This window comes from Haliaeetus albicilla, chromosome 28 (assembly GCF_947461875.1).
Source record: "Haliaeetus albicilla chromosome 28, bHalAlb1.1, whole genome shotgun sequence".
In the NCBI taxonomy this organism is placed as follows: domain Eukaryota; kingdom Metazoa; phylum Chordata; class Aves; order Accipitriformes; family Accipitridae; genus Haliaeetus; species Haliaeetus albicilla.
This window is the reverse complement of record NC_091510.1, coordinates 1651003-1665228: the sequence shown is the minus strand read 5'-3', so window position 1 is coordinate 1665228 and position 14226 is coordinate 1651003. Positions and strand designations below refer to the sequence as shown.

The following is a 14226-nucleotide window of genomic DNA, read 5'->3' as shown; positions in this document are numbered from 1 at the left end:
ACAGTGGACCATAGTTGTACTCTGTATGTAAAAATATATTTGAAAGAAAAGATGTGATTTACAATGAGAAAACAAGGCTGTTGCAATTGTTTAAAAAAGATCAAGTTTCATCTGGTCTTCGGTGTTGGCTTGTGTTGAAGTAAGATTGGTTCTGCCTGTGTCACAAGTCCAGTTTCGCTCAGGAGGCATGGTCCTTCAGACATTTGAGGATATTTGTGTGGGCTTCTGTTAAACTGGAGAAGGGTTAAAGCTGTCCTTGTCTTCTGAAGGGTCTGGGAAGTGGAGATCTGGGTGTGTATTTCTGTTGCACATCTCAGCATTGAGAAGCACTGATCCTGGGTATCTCAAAGGACTCTTCCTATCTTGGGTCCTTCAGAAGGACAGAGGTTGGCTCTGCCCATGAGGTGGTAACTTTCTGCAACCTGCTACACAGGAGAAATGCTGAATTGAAAGTGCTTTTGGGCTTAAGCTTTTTCCCAACAGTTGGTGTGTCTATGCTGCAGTCCTAGAACTTTCAGCTTATGTTTTCCACATCACACTAAAGAGCTACCTAAGCTGTCTTTGCACGGAGCCAGCTCAGATCCAGCAGGGTTTGTTAAAAAGAGTTGTGTCAGCGGGGTTTGTTAAAAAGGACTGCGCTTTTCTGTACCTGAACTGTCACTGGAAACGGTATTGCTGTGTGTGCCTGAACTAACAAGCCCTGCTAGCCATGAACAGAGTGCCAGGCTGGGTGTCTCAGAGTTCAAAGCATGGTTGATTCATAAACCAGAAAAAACGTCCCATGGGTAATGGCGACTTGACTATGAAATGTCTCTTGTTAATGTGTTCCTGTCAACCTTTCACTTGCATCTTGCAGGTATTTGCAAGTGGATTTGAACGGCACTTTCTTCTGGACTTCTCCGAAGCAGTGTTCACAATGAAGCAATTTGAGAGGGTAGGTGGAAGCTTTTGTGCATTTTGTTTACTTTTGTTGCCAAAGAGAACAACTGGGAAATCCATAGTATATTTACCTGGCTTGTATGCCGAAGCATTTTTGTGTATTGACATGATGTTTATTTAAACTTCTGTCATGATCTGGTAAGAATGAGAGAGGTTACTTATGCCATTGTGTTGAAGTTTGGTAATGGTGCTCAGGGTTGGAGAAGGTGACAGGTATCTGTGGTCACAAAAAGACGCTTGCCTGTTGGGAATTAAAAGGGTGGGCTTGTTATGGATGGGATGAAGAGAAGGAGTTCTGGAGAAGGTAAGTGGAAGTGAAGAATAAGGGATGTCTGATAGGTCAGGCCTGGAACTGGTGATCTGCGAGGAATCAAATGAATTAAACAGAGTGGGAGGTGAAAGTAAAGTCGGGGATCCGTAATGTCCTGATGAGACTAGATTTGGGGCGAACTGAGTTTTTACATCAAATCACTGTTGCTGCTGGGGTAAGAGGATGTCTGTGTGCTGGTGTCTTGGGGCACCAGGACTGATAAGTCTGGTGCTTTGCTGGCTCATTTGTGAGTGTTTGGATTCTTCTGTGGCTGGCGTCATGTGTTTTTTGTGGATTTGGTCATGATTAAAGAGACTTACCAATCCTTAACACTTTTTTTTTTTTTTTTTCCCTTCAGCATTTTCTTCCATGCTTTCTGGAGTACATTGAGCATTGCTTCTCTGGCACAGATGCCCTCGCAAAGGATGAGGCGATGGCAATTCTGGCTAAACTCATTCTGGTGAAAGCAGAGCCTCCTACCATTGGTTCAATGGCATTTGAAAAGTATCCTCTCATTTTCACTGAATCATCTGTCAGGTGAGGCTTCTCAAGTTTAGCAAACACTAGATGTGTCTGCATGGCTGAAGGCAGTGCAGAGCTACATAAAAGTTGCCCCCCGGTTTTGTTTGCACTGTTGCCTGCAGATAGGCTTGTTGATTTGGGCTCAGCTTGTGACTGCTTTTGAGTCCCCAGACTTTTACCTCACTGGTTGTTTTCTGTCATCCATTAGTCTATGTTGGCATGATCATGGTTTATTGACAATAATCATGGAGACAACCCTCAGGTGCTCCTAGAGGCTATATGTCCTAGTTGTGAGGGTGTCCAACTGAGAACTAGTGTCTTCCCTTCTAGAAATACTATTTGAACTTGAAATAAAGACCTGACATTTCTTGTGGGCCATGTTTTGTGCTCCTCAGCATGACTAGGTGATGTTTTGTGCTGTGGAGGACATTAAAAAAAAAAAAAATCCCTTGGGTTGTCCTTTGCTAGAAGTAACAAATGTAATTTTGAATATCGTGGTTGAATACGATGGGAGGAAAAGGAACAATCTCTGATATGCAGTGGTGGGTTACTAAAAAGTTTGGTTTTATTTTTTGCTCTAATACAAGGCAACAAACAGGTAAAAGACAAGGAGGAAAGGCAGAAGTACCAGTGTTGGATCATGTAGTGTCTTTAATCCATTTACCGGAGAAGGAAGGCATCACTGACCTTTCACAGCCTTGGGTTGCCTTGGTTGTACTGCCTCATATTAGGTAAGGGATATTCTAAGGTACTTTTGTCATGTATTTCTGTAATGCTGTCTAGTTCACTATCAGAAATCATTTTACTAAGGGAAGGACAGTAATTAATAACCCTAGTTTGGGGAACCCAGGGTTAGAAGGTGAAAAAATGCTGTATGCAAATACCATGAGTCAATAGTAAAGTCAGGAATAGGATATCAGTTTCTTGATTGCCTACTCCCTAAACTTAGTACTCTAGTACCTAGAGATGTTCTTGACACATTTCAGCTTCTGTATTTTAAGCACTGTCCACTCTAGACAGTGGGGGGGGGGGGGGTTCAATAATTATGATGTTCTTGTATGGAAAGCATAGTTGGAAAGAAGGTGCAATGAATGCTACAACTTAAATTGTGAATTGGAAATAGCAAAAATGGTTTGCTGTGGGTTTCAAACTTAGGGTGAGCTATCTGTAATTTAATACAAGATAGATGTGAAAGAAAGCTTTCATATGTGTGTAGGTGTCAGTATAACATAGAGATAAAAATCTTCCCATTTATTTTGGACAGACCAATGGACAAAGAAAACATTCTGCCCCGTGTGACAAGTTTTATAGACTCTCTCTTCACAGCCGTTGACAAAGGAAGCCTCTGTAAAGGTCAGTTATGGTTATTTCCTGTTTATTTGGTTTTTGTTGATACCTTAAAAAAATATAAAGCAGTTATTCTGATGACACAGAGCATGAAGATGAATAGCATTGGCGTTGTATGCAGATTTATTGACCAGCTCAAGTAAAATTAGAAAAACAAAGCTTGAGAGGAAACGCCCTTCAGGAAACGATTCTGTGTTTGCTGTTCATAATAATAATAATAATTGGGTGACAGATGTTCTGCAAAGTGGAGGACAGAGATAATTGGGAAGGAAAAGAAGAAAGTGAGAGGGGGAAAAAAAAAAAGAGGATGGAAATCAATCTAAACCGGGTCCAGGTTGAAGCAGTCAAGTGAAGGAGAGACTATTGACTCACAAGCTCCAATTAGACTATTCCAAACCTATAGTGCAAAGCTTGGGACATCACCATCTCCAACCGAAGTCACAGCACCAATTCTAAAATGCTGCATTTTTCCTCCAGGCATGGGTGGTCGCTGGTTGTCTTCCCTCTCTGTCCAGAAAAGAAATGTTTTAACTGAGCTTGCATTGGGCAGGGCAGTAGTTAATCTGGGCAATTGCAAGTATTTGGCCTTGTGCCCAAGTATAAGCAAGTATTGAAATGCCCCGGGTTCATCGTTCATTGTTCTTTGGTTTGAAAGGGCTTGTCTAGAGTCTGGCCTTTTCCCTTTATAATCCCTTTATTAACATTCCTAAATGTATCCGCCAATTGGCTCTGCTTTTTCTTCTCTAGTCATTGTCAAGCATGGTCCTTTTTGATTTAGCCCTTTCTTCTATCCTGTTTGCAGGATTTGCGTGCTATCGTGATTATTTTAGTGGCAATGTACTTATTCTAAAAAAGGAATACCCAAACTTTCTTTTCTTTGGGTCTCATCTTTGGCAGCAGTAGTAGCAGCTCTGCACCAGCTCTGTGTGTGTGCAAGAGGCACATTGGTATTTCTACCTTTGCCCATAAGAGAAAAGAAAACAAATGCAACTTCAGTCCTAGGCTCCTGCCTCCTATTGTCCCATCCTACACTTCTTTGCTTGATTTTCCTCACCTTCCTCCCAAACTAGGGTTCCTGGACACTTTCTTCATCCTCCAGCATTCTTTCCAGCTCCACGATCTCTACAATTCCTTCACCTCCTACTGGGACTCCAGTCTCCTCTCACTGCCTGTGCAAGGCACACCCCAGCCCCGTGCTCCCTATTTGACCTGCCTGGCCTCCGAGGCCTGAGGCAAAGTGCAAATCCCAGAACTGGGTGTTTTTCTACAGTTGCTGTGGGGTGCAGGGAAGCAGGCTTGTGAACTGGGACAGAGCAACAGCAAGTTACCCCTGGCAGCTGTTCAGGGGTAACTGCCTGTATGCGCAGTGCTTACCCTATTGATCATATAAGTGTGTCTATAGTGAGGTGGGAGCTGCTGTCTTTGTCCAGCACAGACCTACTGCTACCAAATGGTATGCAGATTACAGTTGGGAACTTGTGCCGTTACACTATAGATGCAGAAAGCTTCATCCTGCCATTACTTGCTGTTTCTTCTCCTCTCTTTGAGGCGCTCCTTACGGAGGTTAATGGTGAGCAGCATTCGGCACACACCTGGGGAATTAAGCAACTTGGAGTAAAGGGACGTTTTCAAAGGAATAAACGGGAAATGAATGCCCACTTCCCTTTCTTTTCTGTGGCAGCTGGCAGCGTGTAAGAAAATTACATCCTTTAAAAACTTTCTTTAATTTGCCTGTTTAGGAACAGTGTTTCTTCTGCTTAGGAAGAGACGAAGGAGGGGAGAGTTCTTTTTTTTTTTAAACAACATACAAACACAAGTCAGTGAGAGCTGAGTAAATATACAGGCTGTTCTTCTCTCTTTGCTCCAGGAAGCCTGTTTGTGGCCTGCCAAGCTGTAAGTACTCTTCTTAGTTTGGCGGAGTCTTCTGAAATACTCCATTTGTTACCTGTGGAGCGTGTCAAGAGCTTGGTGACGTAAGTAAACTCTGCCTGTTCTGTGATTCTTCGTGATTCTCCTTGGTACAGCAGAGAGTTGACTTTGCCTTTATGTAGGGGCTTGTTAAATTCCAATTTGTGTGTTGCCCATTCTGTTACGCTGGCATGTTGCTTCAGTATTGTGGTTAAGGTAGCAATGTTGTAGACACTGTTTGTTTGGAGAGCCAGGTAGGTGTAGTGCCTGTTCAGTGGTGTTTTCTCTGCAAACTGAAGCTTTCATAGCCAGCTGCAGGGTAGTGTCAAATACGTTGGTTCTAGTTTTACGTAGGAGCACTACACTTAATAACTGTGTGTTACATTATAATGATAAAAGAGACAGGAACAGCACTTTCTGAGTTGTGTCAAAAGGCTGAACTTCTGCAGTCTGCTGGTGGTGTTGGGATTCCTCCATGTCCTTACATACCCATGTGTGTGCTTGCTCCACAGCGGGAGGAGGTTTTGTATGCTCCATTTTATTTATTATAATTCTATTCTACTTATAATTAGCACATACAACTGAGTGGCTGAAGGGATTGAGGGAGACCATTAATGTCTCTCCAGCAAATCCTGCTGAACTTGTCATCTCCCATCACTCTTGGGCTGGAGCATCTCCAAGTCTTTGGTGGCTTGAGCTTCAAAACATCCTGTTCAGTTAGGAAGTCATGGTGCCCACGTGTGAGGCACGATGGAGATGAAGCAGTTTGCCCAGATCAGGCAGGAAGTCTTGGCAGGGAGCTTCAGTCTAGTGCTCTTCTGCCAGCTTTGGGCTGGGGGTGTGAAACCCGCTTGGAGCAAGGGATGTAAGGTAGCAGAAGGAGGTTTCCCTGTGGGCTGGCAGGATTCCTGGTGCCTCACCTAAGCCTGGATTATTTCTTTTCTGTTGAAGTTGATCACTGACTGGGCACCTGGGCAGTAGCAGCAGCCCTTGTCTGACATATGCAGATTTGTTTTCTGCAGCTCTGTGTGTGTCGGCCCAGCCTGCTAGCCCCAGCTTGACAAGCCCGATTAGTACAAATGAGGAATCTCATGCCTCTTGGGCTGTCACAGGTAATTGGGCTTTGAGGCTGGAAGCCAGCATGCTGGTGAAGTCTGACTTCACCGGTCTGCTGGTGCCAGCAGAGTCTGAAGTCGTGTGGAATTTTACCTTAATATTGTTACCATCGCTACTGCCTTATTTTCGAATATCTGTATTGTTGCAGTGCTGTTAGTATGCTAATAAACCACTCTGTTATAGCACTTTCCCTTCAGACCCCTCTGCGTTGCTGTTGGCTGATCTCTATTACACGAGGTTGGCATTGTGTGGCTGCCAGGAACCCCTTTCCCAAGAGAACCTAATGGACTTGTTTGAGAAGTTGCATCCTAATATTTCCACTGGTATTTCCAAGGTAATCTGCTTTTTTGAGCATGCGCAAGATAATTTGTATTTTAACAATGTAATTTACGTAAACTGAGTTAAATGGCAAAGGCTGACGGGAGAAACATGAGACTGTGTAAAGCTATTCCTTCCGTAGTATCTGTTTAGGACTGTGTCCATTTCTAAGAGGCTGCCATGGGTTATGAGTTAACAGAGGTTAACTTCTAGCCCTGCGAGGCTTGCTGCTTCCCTAGAGGTGAATCAGATCAGGAGCCTAATATATTAATTTTGAATTGCCTGCTAGACTACAGGAGCTCATCTGTTTCTGAACTCTAGGAGGAACCTAGCAAAATCAGCTTCCTGTGCAAAACATAAACCTCTATTTAGGCGTGTTTGTAGCCCGCGTTCTCCTGCATGCTTCTGACATATGTTTCCCCTTTGGATAGGTCCGGCTATTGACTGTTCGAATTCTAAACCATTTTGAGAATCCACCTTCTACACAGATTGAGGTAGGGCTAAAACTTTTCATTTAACATTTCAAAGCCATCTGTGTTTGATGTTGTGTGTGAACAGTTTTCCACTTTGCAGAAACAAAGCATGTGTCTGGTAGAGGTTGTCCTCTGCTTTTGTGTATTCTCATTCCCGTTTTATTTCTTTGTGCCCCTGCCTCCTGATGTTTTCAGATGTGTGAGTTTTGGCGCCTAAGTGGTGGAAAACAGAGCAAGTCCCTTGACTTTGTTCTTCCGTCCAAAATGGCTGGGACTCTGTAGTTTTGTTGAAATACCTTTCAAAGAGGAAAGGATACTCTAACAAAATGAATGTCACTTGTTTGTTCAGGGTGATGGCACAGGGGAACTGCAGCCAGTATTTGCCATATTGCTCCAAGCAGAACTTGTGCCAGCAACAGTGAATGATTACAGAGAGAAACTTCTGCATTTGAGGAAACTAAGATGTGATATAGTGCAGTCTGCAATACCAAGTGGATCTTTGCAGGAGGTAAGCAGTTGTCAAAAAGCAGTTGTGGCATTCCTTTATTCCAAGAGAATGTTCTTATTCCATCACACGGATTGGAGAGTTTTTAATAAGAGTTCATCAAAAAATCAATTAGCTCCCGGATTAGGTTTTAGAAAACTTACTTGCTAGTAAGGATCACAGCTCCCATTGTCCTTGGGACTATTGTGTTCTCTTGGATATTTAGTAGAAGAACAGTGATATCTAGATAAATGGCCCACAGCCAGATTAATCAGGTTTTGATATCATGGAAAGGAAGGCAAATGATTCCAGGGAGAAGCGAGTCGTGAGCAAATTGAAAACCATGACATTGCCATACCCTCAGCATGGTTGAACATTGGTAGGATTGCCATTGGCCTTTGGAGAGCCTAGCTTTGGGATCTTGCTGCAGGGTGAAAATCTTGCATGCCTGTGACTGTTGAATCTCCTCTGCTGCTGAGCTAAAGGGGACCTTACTTTCTAGATGTTGGAAGGGTCACAATTTTACTAGTTAAATGATTGTTGTGGTTTAACCCCAGCCGGCAACTAAGCAGCACACAGCCACTTGCTTGCTCCTCCCCGGTCGGATGGGGGTGAGAATTGGAAGGGTAAAAGTGAGAAAACTCGTGGGCTGAGATAAAGACAGTTTCACAGGTAAAGCAAAAGCCGTGCACACAAAGCAAAATAAGGAATTCATTCCCCACTTCCCATGGGCAGGCAGGTGTTCAGCCACCTCCAGGAAAGCAGGGCTCCATCGCGTGTAACCATTACTTGGGAAGGTAAACACCATCACTCCGAATGTCCTCCCCTTCCTTCTTTTTTTCCCCAGCTTTATATGCTGAGCATGAAGTCCTGTGGTCTGGAATATCCCTTGGGTCAGTTGGGGTCAGCTGTCCTGGCTGTGTCCCCTCCAGACTCCTTGTGCCCCCCCCCGTTCCCCCCCCAGCCTGCTTGCTGGAGGGTTGGGGTGAGAAGCAGAAAAGGCCTTGGCTCGAATGTGTGAGCACTGCTCAGCAGTAACGAAAACATCCCTGAAGTACCAACACTGTTTCCAGCACAAATCCAAAACATAGCCCCATACTAGCTGCTATGAAGAAAATTAAATCTACCCCAGCCAAAACCAGCAAAATTATCATGGATTTGGTGGGAGGGGTTTTTAAATTATTTTTCTGGCTGTTGCTGTACCTGTATAATTTTTTTACCTTGACTTGTAAGCTCCTGTGAGGAAGGGTTGTAGGTCAGTCCTACTGCATGTAGGTCAGCAAGGAGCCAGTCCAGAGGACATGCTTCTAGGCCTACTGCAATGAAGGCTCTTCAGGGCAAACTTTCCTCTTTCTGAGGTCCTTAATGCTGCTATGGGATCCCCGAAGTTTGAGGGGGAGGCAGGCGATCCAGATCATCTGCTGTGCTGAACTGTTTTTTGCACATTCATGGTATGTAGGTGTGGTGACTAGATCTCAGTGCGGCTTACAGTAAATAGGGTATAGATTTCCTCATGCAGCTATGAGACAAAGATGTGTGGCTTGCTTCATTACTTGTAGTACTTCTGAGGACTTCTTTGATCAGAGTTTCCTCTGCGAGAGGAAGAAAGGTTAGAGGAGGTTGGTTGGTGTTTAACTATTGTTTTTTACATCTCAACAAGATGGTATTGTATGCCATTCTAGGTGCCTCTTCGGTATTTACTGGGAATGCTTTACATTAACTTCAGCCCTCTCTGGGATCCTGTAATTGAACTCGTAACGTGAGTATATGCAGTTGGATGCTGCAATCTGTGGTTGTCTCACAGAACATTCCTTCTATTGTTCTGTACACAAAAGCTGAGGTAAAAATACCCGATTTGGAGAGATCTGTGCATGAGAACCTTCATGTGAAATCTTCTGAAACTAATTTGATCTCTCAAATAAATCACAGCCTGTGCAGACTCTTGCTTTTTAACTTGGTTTCTGATTTTTCTTACTATTAAAGGGAACTTGTAACAAATGTGGTCAAATAGCATCAGAGTTTTGACTCAAAGGTAGCAGGATTTGATTAGTATTTCACAAATGCTTAAAGGAGCGAGAAGTCCCTCTCAGTTTCCCCGTCTCAGGTGTCTGCTTTCAGCATGACTTTATCTTCTTGTTTTTTCCCCTCCGTTGTATGATTAAAAAGGATGGGATTTCCCCCTTCAGACTAGTGAACTGATAAAAAAAAAATTAAACCAGCTCTTCAAAAGATGTGTCCATGCTAATTCTTCCTTTGGTTCTATATGATGTTACTGTATAGAAGTCAGTAGAAGGCTTGAGAACATTTTTACTCCATTTGAGTTCGTTTGAAGTCATGAGGTGCAACCAGATTATTTTAATAACAATTGACATTTGGGATCCAGGAGTAAAGGCAAGGAAGTGCTACAGCTGTATTGTGCAGATGTCCTGTCTTCGGACACCCACATTGAAGCAGTGATCGAAGCCTCTGATTGTGTTAGTTGTTAACTTGCCTACTGATGCATGGCTTTTTTTATTTTCTTTTTACTTTTGTGCTGTCTTATGCTTTTTTAGTTCTTATGCAAAGGAAATGGAGAATAAACAGTTCTGGAAGGTCTTATATGAACATTTGGAGAGGGCTGCTACCTATGCTGGTAAGTCATGGATCCTAAATCTTATTATGACAGTAACCCAGCTAATTGTGAATGACATGACTGCGTTTTTATGTGCCCCAAATTTACATGTGATGGGGGAATTCAGAACCAGGGCTCTTGACTACCAGTGTCATGTCCAGGACAGGAATGGAGAGGCCTGGGAGAAGTCAGTGTCTCCTCCTGTCCTAAACACCAAGAAGTATGTAGAAAAGGCACCTGCATTACAGGAGGGAGTTGCAGGTTGCAGGAAGCCATGCAGCAGTTTCATCCCTGCTTAAGGCTGGCTCTGCCCAGACTGATCAGGAGCAATGACAAAACCTGTATAATGGGGCTGACCATCTTTCTGCTGCATAGATTCAGTGGAATTCCTGCAAACAGTGTCTGTCTTGGGTGTGCTCTTGAGGTTTAGCTATGGGTGTATGGAATCTATGATTTCATGATAGAGCCATAAGCATGCAGCCATTTGTGGGCTTCTGTGTTATTCAAGAGAACTGAGCTTAACTGAGACGCATCAGGGCTGTAAGGCATCCTAGAATACTTTCTAAGCAATGCAGGTCTTCCAGGTCAGTGTTAAATACAGTTGTCTGAGCAGGTACCTGTCCCCAAAAGTATTACTTATGTAACGGGGGACCGATCCCTTGCTAGTGGTGATAATGAAGTAACCTGAAGAGATTTTCTTCATCTGTTCTGTAGAAATGGAGCTGCAAAATGAATTAGATGAACAGGAAGAAAGCATTGCTGAAACAGAAAGCAAGAAGATGCCAGAAGGAGGGGTGGGGACTGTCTTCCTGGAGCAGCTGAGGACTGGAACAGATTGCAGTGAGCGGCTGGACCACACAAACTTCCGTTTTCTACTGTGGAAAGCACTGGATAAGTTTCCAGACAGAGTGGAGCCTAGGTCGAGGGAACTTTCCCCACTTCTTTTGAGATTTATTAGGTAAGTAAGATTTATTTTTCATTTGAGAGGACACATTGCTCTCAGTGCGTTGCTGAGCTTTAAGACTATGGTTATCCCATTATAGACTTTATTTCCTGAATGCATGGCTGATGCGATGTCTCTTTCCAGTTAAGATAACCTTTTGATTGAAATGTGGATGCTGTTAGAGACATCACACAAGAAGCAGGCTGAAGTTAAACTGGCAGTACGTTTCTGCTGCTTAGTCTCTCATTTATTGACTTGCCACTGTCACAGACTCATTACACCATTAGAGAGTGGTTTCAGTAGAAATAAAGTAACTTTTTTTAAAAATGAAAATACATTTTCATATGGAATCACAGAAGACCAAAATATTTTCCCTCAAGATGGGGAAAATACTGGTTTTGTTAGAGGCTGATTGAATTTCCTGCCCCTGGAGGGAGAGCAGTGGTGTGCTTGCATGTGTGCACATATCAGATAGTATGATGCACGTGGGGTCGATGTGATCTTGCGGCAGGGGAAGGTTTCTGATACTCCTTTTCTATGATTAGAAAAGCTATGTTTTGCTTGCCTTCCTGGAAAAATTGAACCATATCGTAGTAGGTTAGTTTCCTCACTTACTCTCACACTGCCATACTCACTGTTCACCTGCCCACTCAAGCAAACACAACCCCCATGCCCTGCACAGAACCTCTTTACAGACCTCTAGTAATTCAGCGATTCGTGTCTCTTTTCCTTTCCACCAGGTAACTCCAGTCTCCTTTAATATATTTGGTCACTGCCTTATATCTCTAACTTGTAGGCCAAGAAGCGTATACTTACTGAAATACTCTTCTTTGGGAATTTTTAGCCATATAGTCTCGCAAGACACAGTGCCATTACCGATGAGAATGGTGGATTGTGGAGTTTTTAGTTGTTCTCGCCCTGAAACCCTGAAAAATGCTAAGCTGCTTAATTCCTTCCTTCTTTCTTTTTTAAACACAGAAACGAGTACTACCCAGCAGATTCATTAGTGGCTCCATCTCAGGATCTTAGAAAGAAAACTAGGGGTACAGTAGCAGCAAAAGAAATACCTGCTGAAGAGGTGAATGATGCTGCTATGGAGGAGGAGGAAGAAGAAAAGGAAGAAGGGGAACAGATTACTGTAGGACTACTGAAAAAGAAAACAAGAAGAGCTGCTGCTAAGTGAGTATTTTTAGTTTTGCCTTGCTAGTGCTCTCATGGAAAGGCAGATTCAGTAGCTCATGTTGAGATAAAAGCTATGTTTTTATATATATTCATTTTTCTTCTTTTGCTTGCACTTCATAACTTTTCAGTGGCTTATAAGCACTTGAGAGTCAGAAACTGCCTGCACAGTACTAAACATCCAAAGACCCTGCCCAGGCTTTATCATTATCTCATTACCTGCTGACAGTCTGTGGTTTGTGTTACTTTAAGCAAAAATTATGTGGTATTCTGAAGCCATTGTGAAGTTTTCAGAGGTCACTGTACCTGCATTCCCCTGGCTTCTCTGTGTGGATCTGTTGGTCTTTTAAAACCACGAGCATTGCCAAACACTTCAAAAAATGAGACTATTCAATTAGGTATTTTAATATTGGGATTCTGCCATTGCCTACCTGTTAGAAATCTTGGTCCCAGTCGTCGCCTTAGGGACAAAGATTTTTATTTGGTGGTGGTTTAGACTGAACCTACATGCCATTGTAATGTCATTGTTTGCAGCGCGGAATACATGGAGAAAGTGACTCTTCGTATGAACTCTCCACAATTTGTCTAACCAGAGTCTTTTTACCCTGGTGACCTCTGTCAAATGTCCATTACAAATACATCATAAAGATTTGTAGTTTGCCACTTTTTCTGCAAAGGATGGCCCTTGTAATGACAGAGGACTTCAAAATGTCACCTTGCATGTTGGAACACGACAAGTATTTGATATGTAACCTGAATTGTCATTTAATCCCAGGTGTCTTACAGGTGTTTCATTTTGTTCCCACATTCTGGCTTGTATCTGTAAATTAGCAGGAATTAAAATACAGTGACAGTCCAAGTTTTTTGGATTTGTTTTGTTTTGTTTTTTTTTCCTTTTCAACCTCCATCTCAAAATGTCCATGTGCTGAAGTGGAACATTAGTTTCTGGTAGCAGTACCAAAGGCGTAAAAGATTTACCGGAGGTGTGTTAATGAGTTCTGGACTGACCTCCCTTTGCCTTCACCCTGGACAGTTCACGCAGTCAGGCCTGTGCCGCGGTAGGAGAGCCCTGGTGGGGCTGCACTCCGCGGCCCACGAGGTCTGGCTGAGGCAGCGGGAGGACCCACGCCTGCCCCAAACTCGGCGTGGGGTTGCTGGAAGGTGTTGTACTCGTCCTTTGGCCGAGCCCATGGGGGAGAGTGGCCCAGCTGAGTGTCTGGAGAGTTCAGTGTAAACTACCAGGGGGAGCAGCTGGAGGAGGACAGCCTCTGCCAGCCCCACAGCGCATATGGTAGAGGAGATCTCACACCTTCCTTATCCCGGTCATCTCTCTCCTCTCCCACAAAGTGGACGTAGGGCAGATGTGGGATGACACAGCCACTTCTAGAGGAACGGAGTCCCATCTGTGCTTGCAGCCCAGCATAAGTCCAGCACAGTCTGCATCCTGGCTGTTTGTATTCCTTTCTCGTCAAAAGCTGAGCCCATCTAGAGCTACTGAGGAAATGGCCTTCTCTGTGCAGTGAAGTGACAGCTGGAAAGAGCTGCTTAGGAGAGGGAACAAGATAATTCTCACTGTGTCTCTGAAATGGAGGCCTGTAGACTAGGGATCCTCTTGTGTGGTGGTTTTTTTTCTTTCTTGTTAATCAGTTTTAATAAAAGGTCTCCATTTGTTTATGATAATGCAGGTTTCTCTCTTCTGGTCATTTAAAAAAGTGTTTTGATTTTTTTTTGTTTGGTTTTACAGGCAACTAATAGCCCACTTACAAGTTTTCTCTAAATTCTCGAATCCTCGTGCGCTGTATCTGGAGCAGAAGTTGAACGCATTATATACCCAGGTGATGCTATTTGCTGGCTTTTAGAATTACTGCTGATAAGTGAACTCATTGTTATTTGAATGCAGTGTCTGAGACAGCAGAAGCCTGTCACTTTCCGAACCCAGGCATGATAGCTGAAAAAGGAGCTGTCGTTGAGAGGGCTTCCTAGCAGGCTTCACTTGATATGAGCCCCTTTAGCAAAGACCTGCGTGAGATACCTGGCTTAGTTTGTCAGGAGCGGCTCATGCAAACAGATCTGGCA

The 14226-nt window shown here is 43.5% G+C and overlaps 1 protein-coding gene across 1 annotated transcript in view; it reads left to right on the top strand.

Annotated features, from left to right (window-relative positions):
• LOC104324674 (UTP20 small subunit processome component) overlaps positions 1-14226 on the top strand; it is a 62878-nt gene that overhangs the window by 8927 nt on the left and 39725 nt on the right. Inside the window, exons 11-23 of the mRNA XM_069773536.1 lie at positions 857-934; positions 1608-1786; positions 2359-2502; positions 3036-3124; positions 4986-5091; positions 6326-6476; positions 6892-6954; positions 7283-7441; positions 9100-9176; positions 9970-10049; positions 10743-10986; positions 11950-12150; positions 13895-13985. Of these exons, the coding sequence (XP_069629637.1) occupies positions 857-934; positions 1608-1786; positions 2359-2502; positions 3036-3124; positions 4986-5091; positions 6326-6476; positions 6892-6954; positions 7283-7441; positions 9100-9176; positions 9970-10049; positions 10743-10986; positions 11950-12150; positions 13895-13985 (1662 nt within the window). The remainder of the gene's footprint in view (positions 1-856; positions 935-1607; positions 1787-2358; positions 2503-3035; positions 3125-4985; positions 5092-6325; positions 6477-6891; positions 6955-7282; positions 7442-9099; positions 9177-9969; positions 10050-10742; positions 10987-11949; positions 12151-13894; positions 13986-14226) is intronic.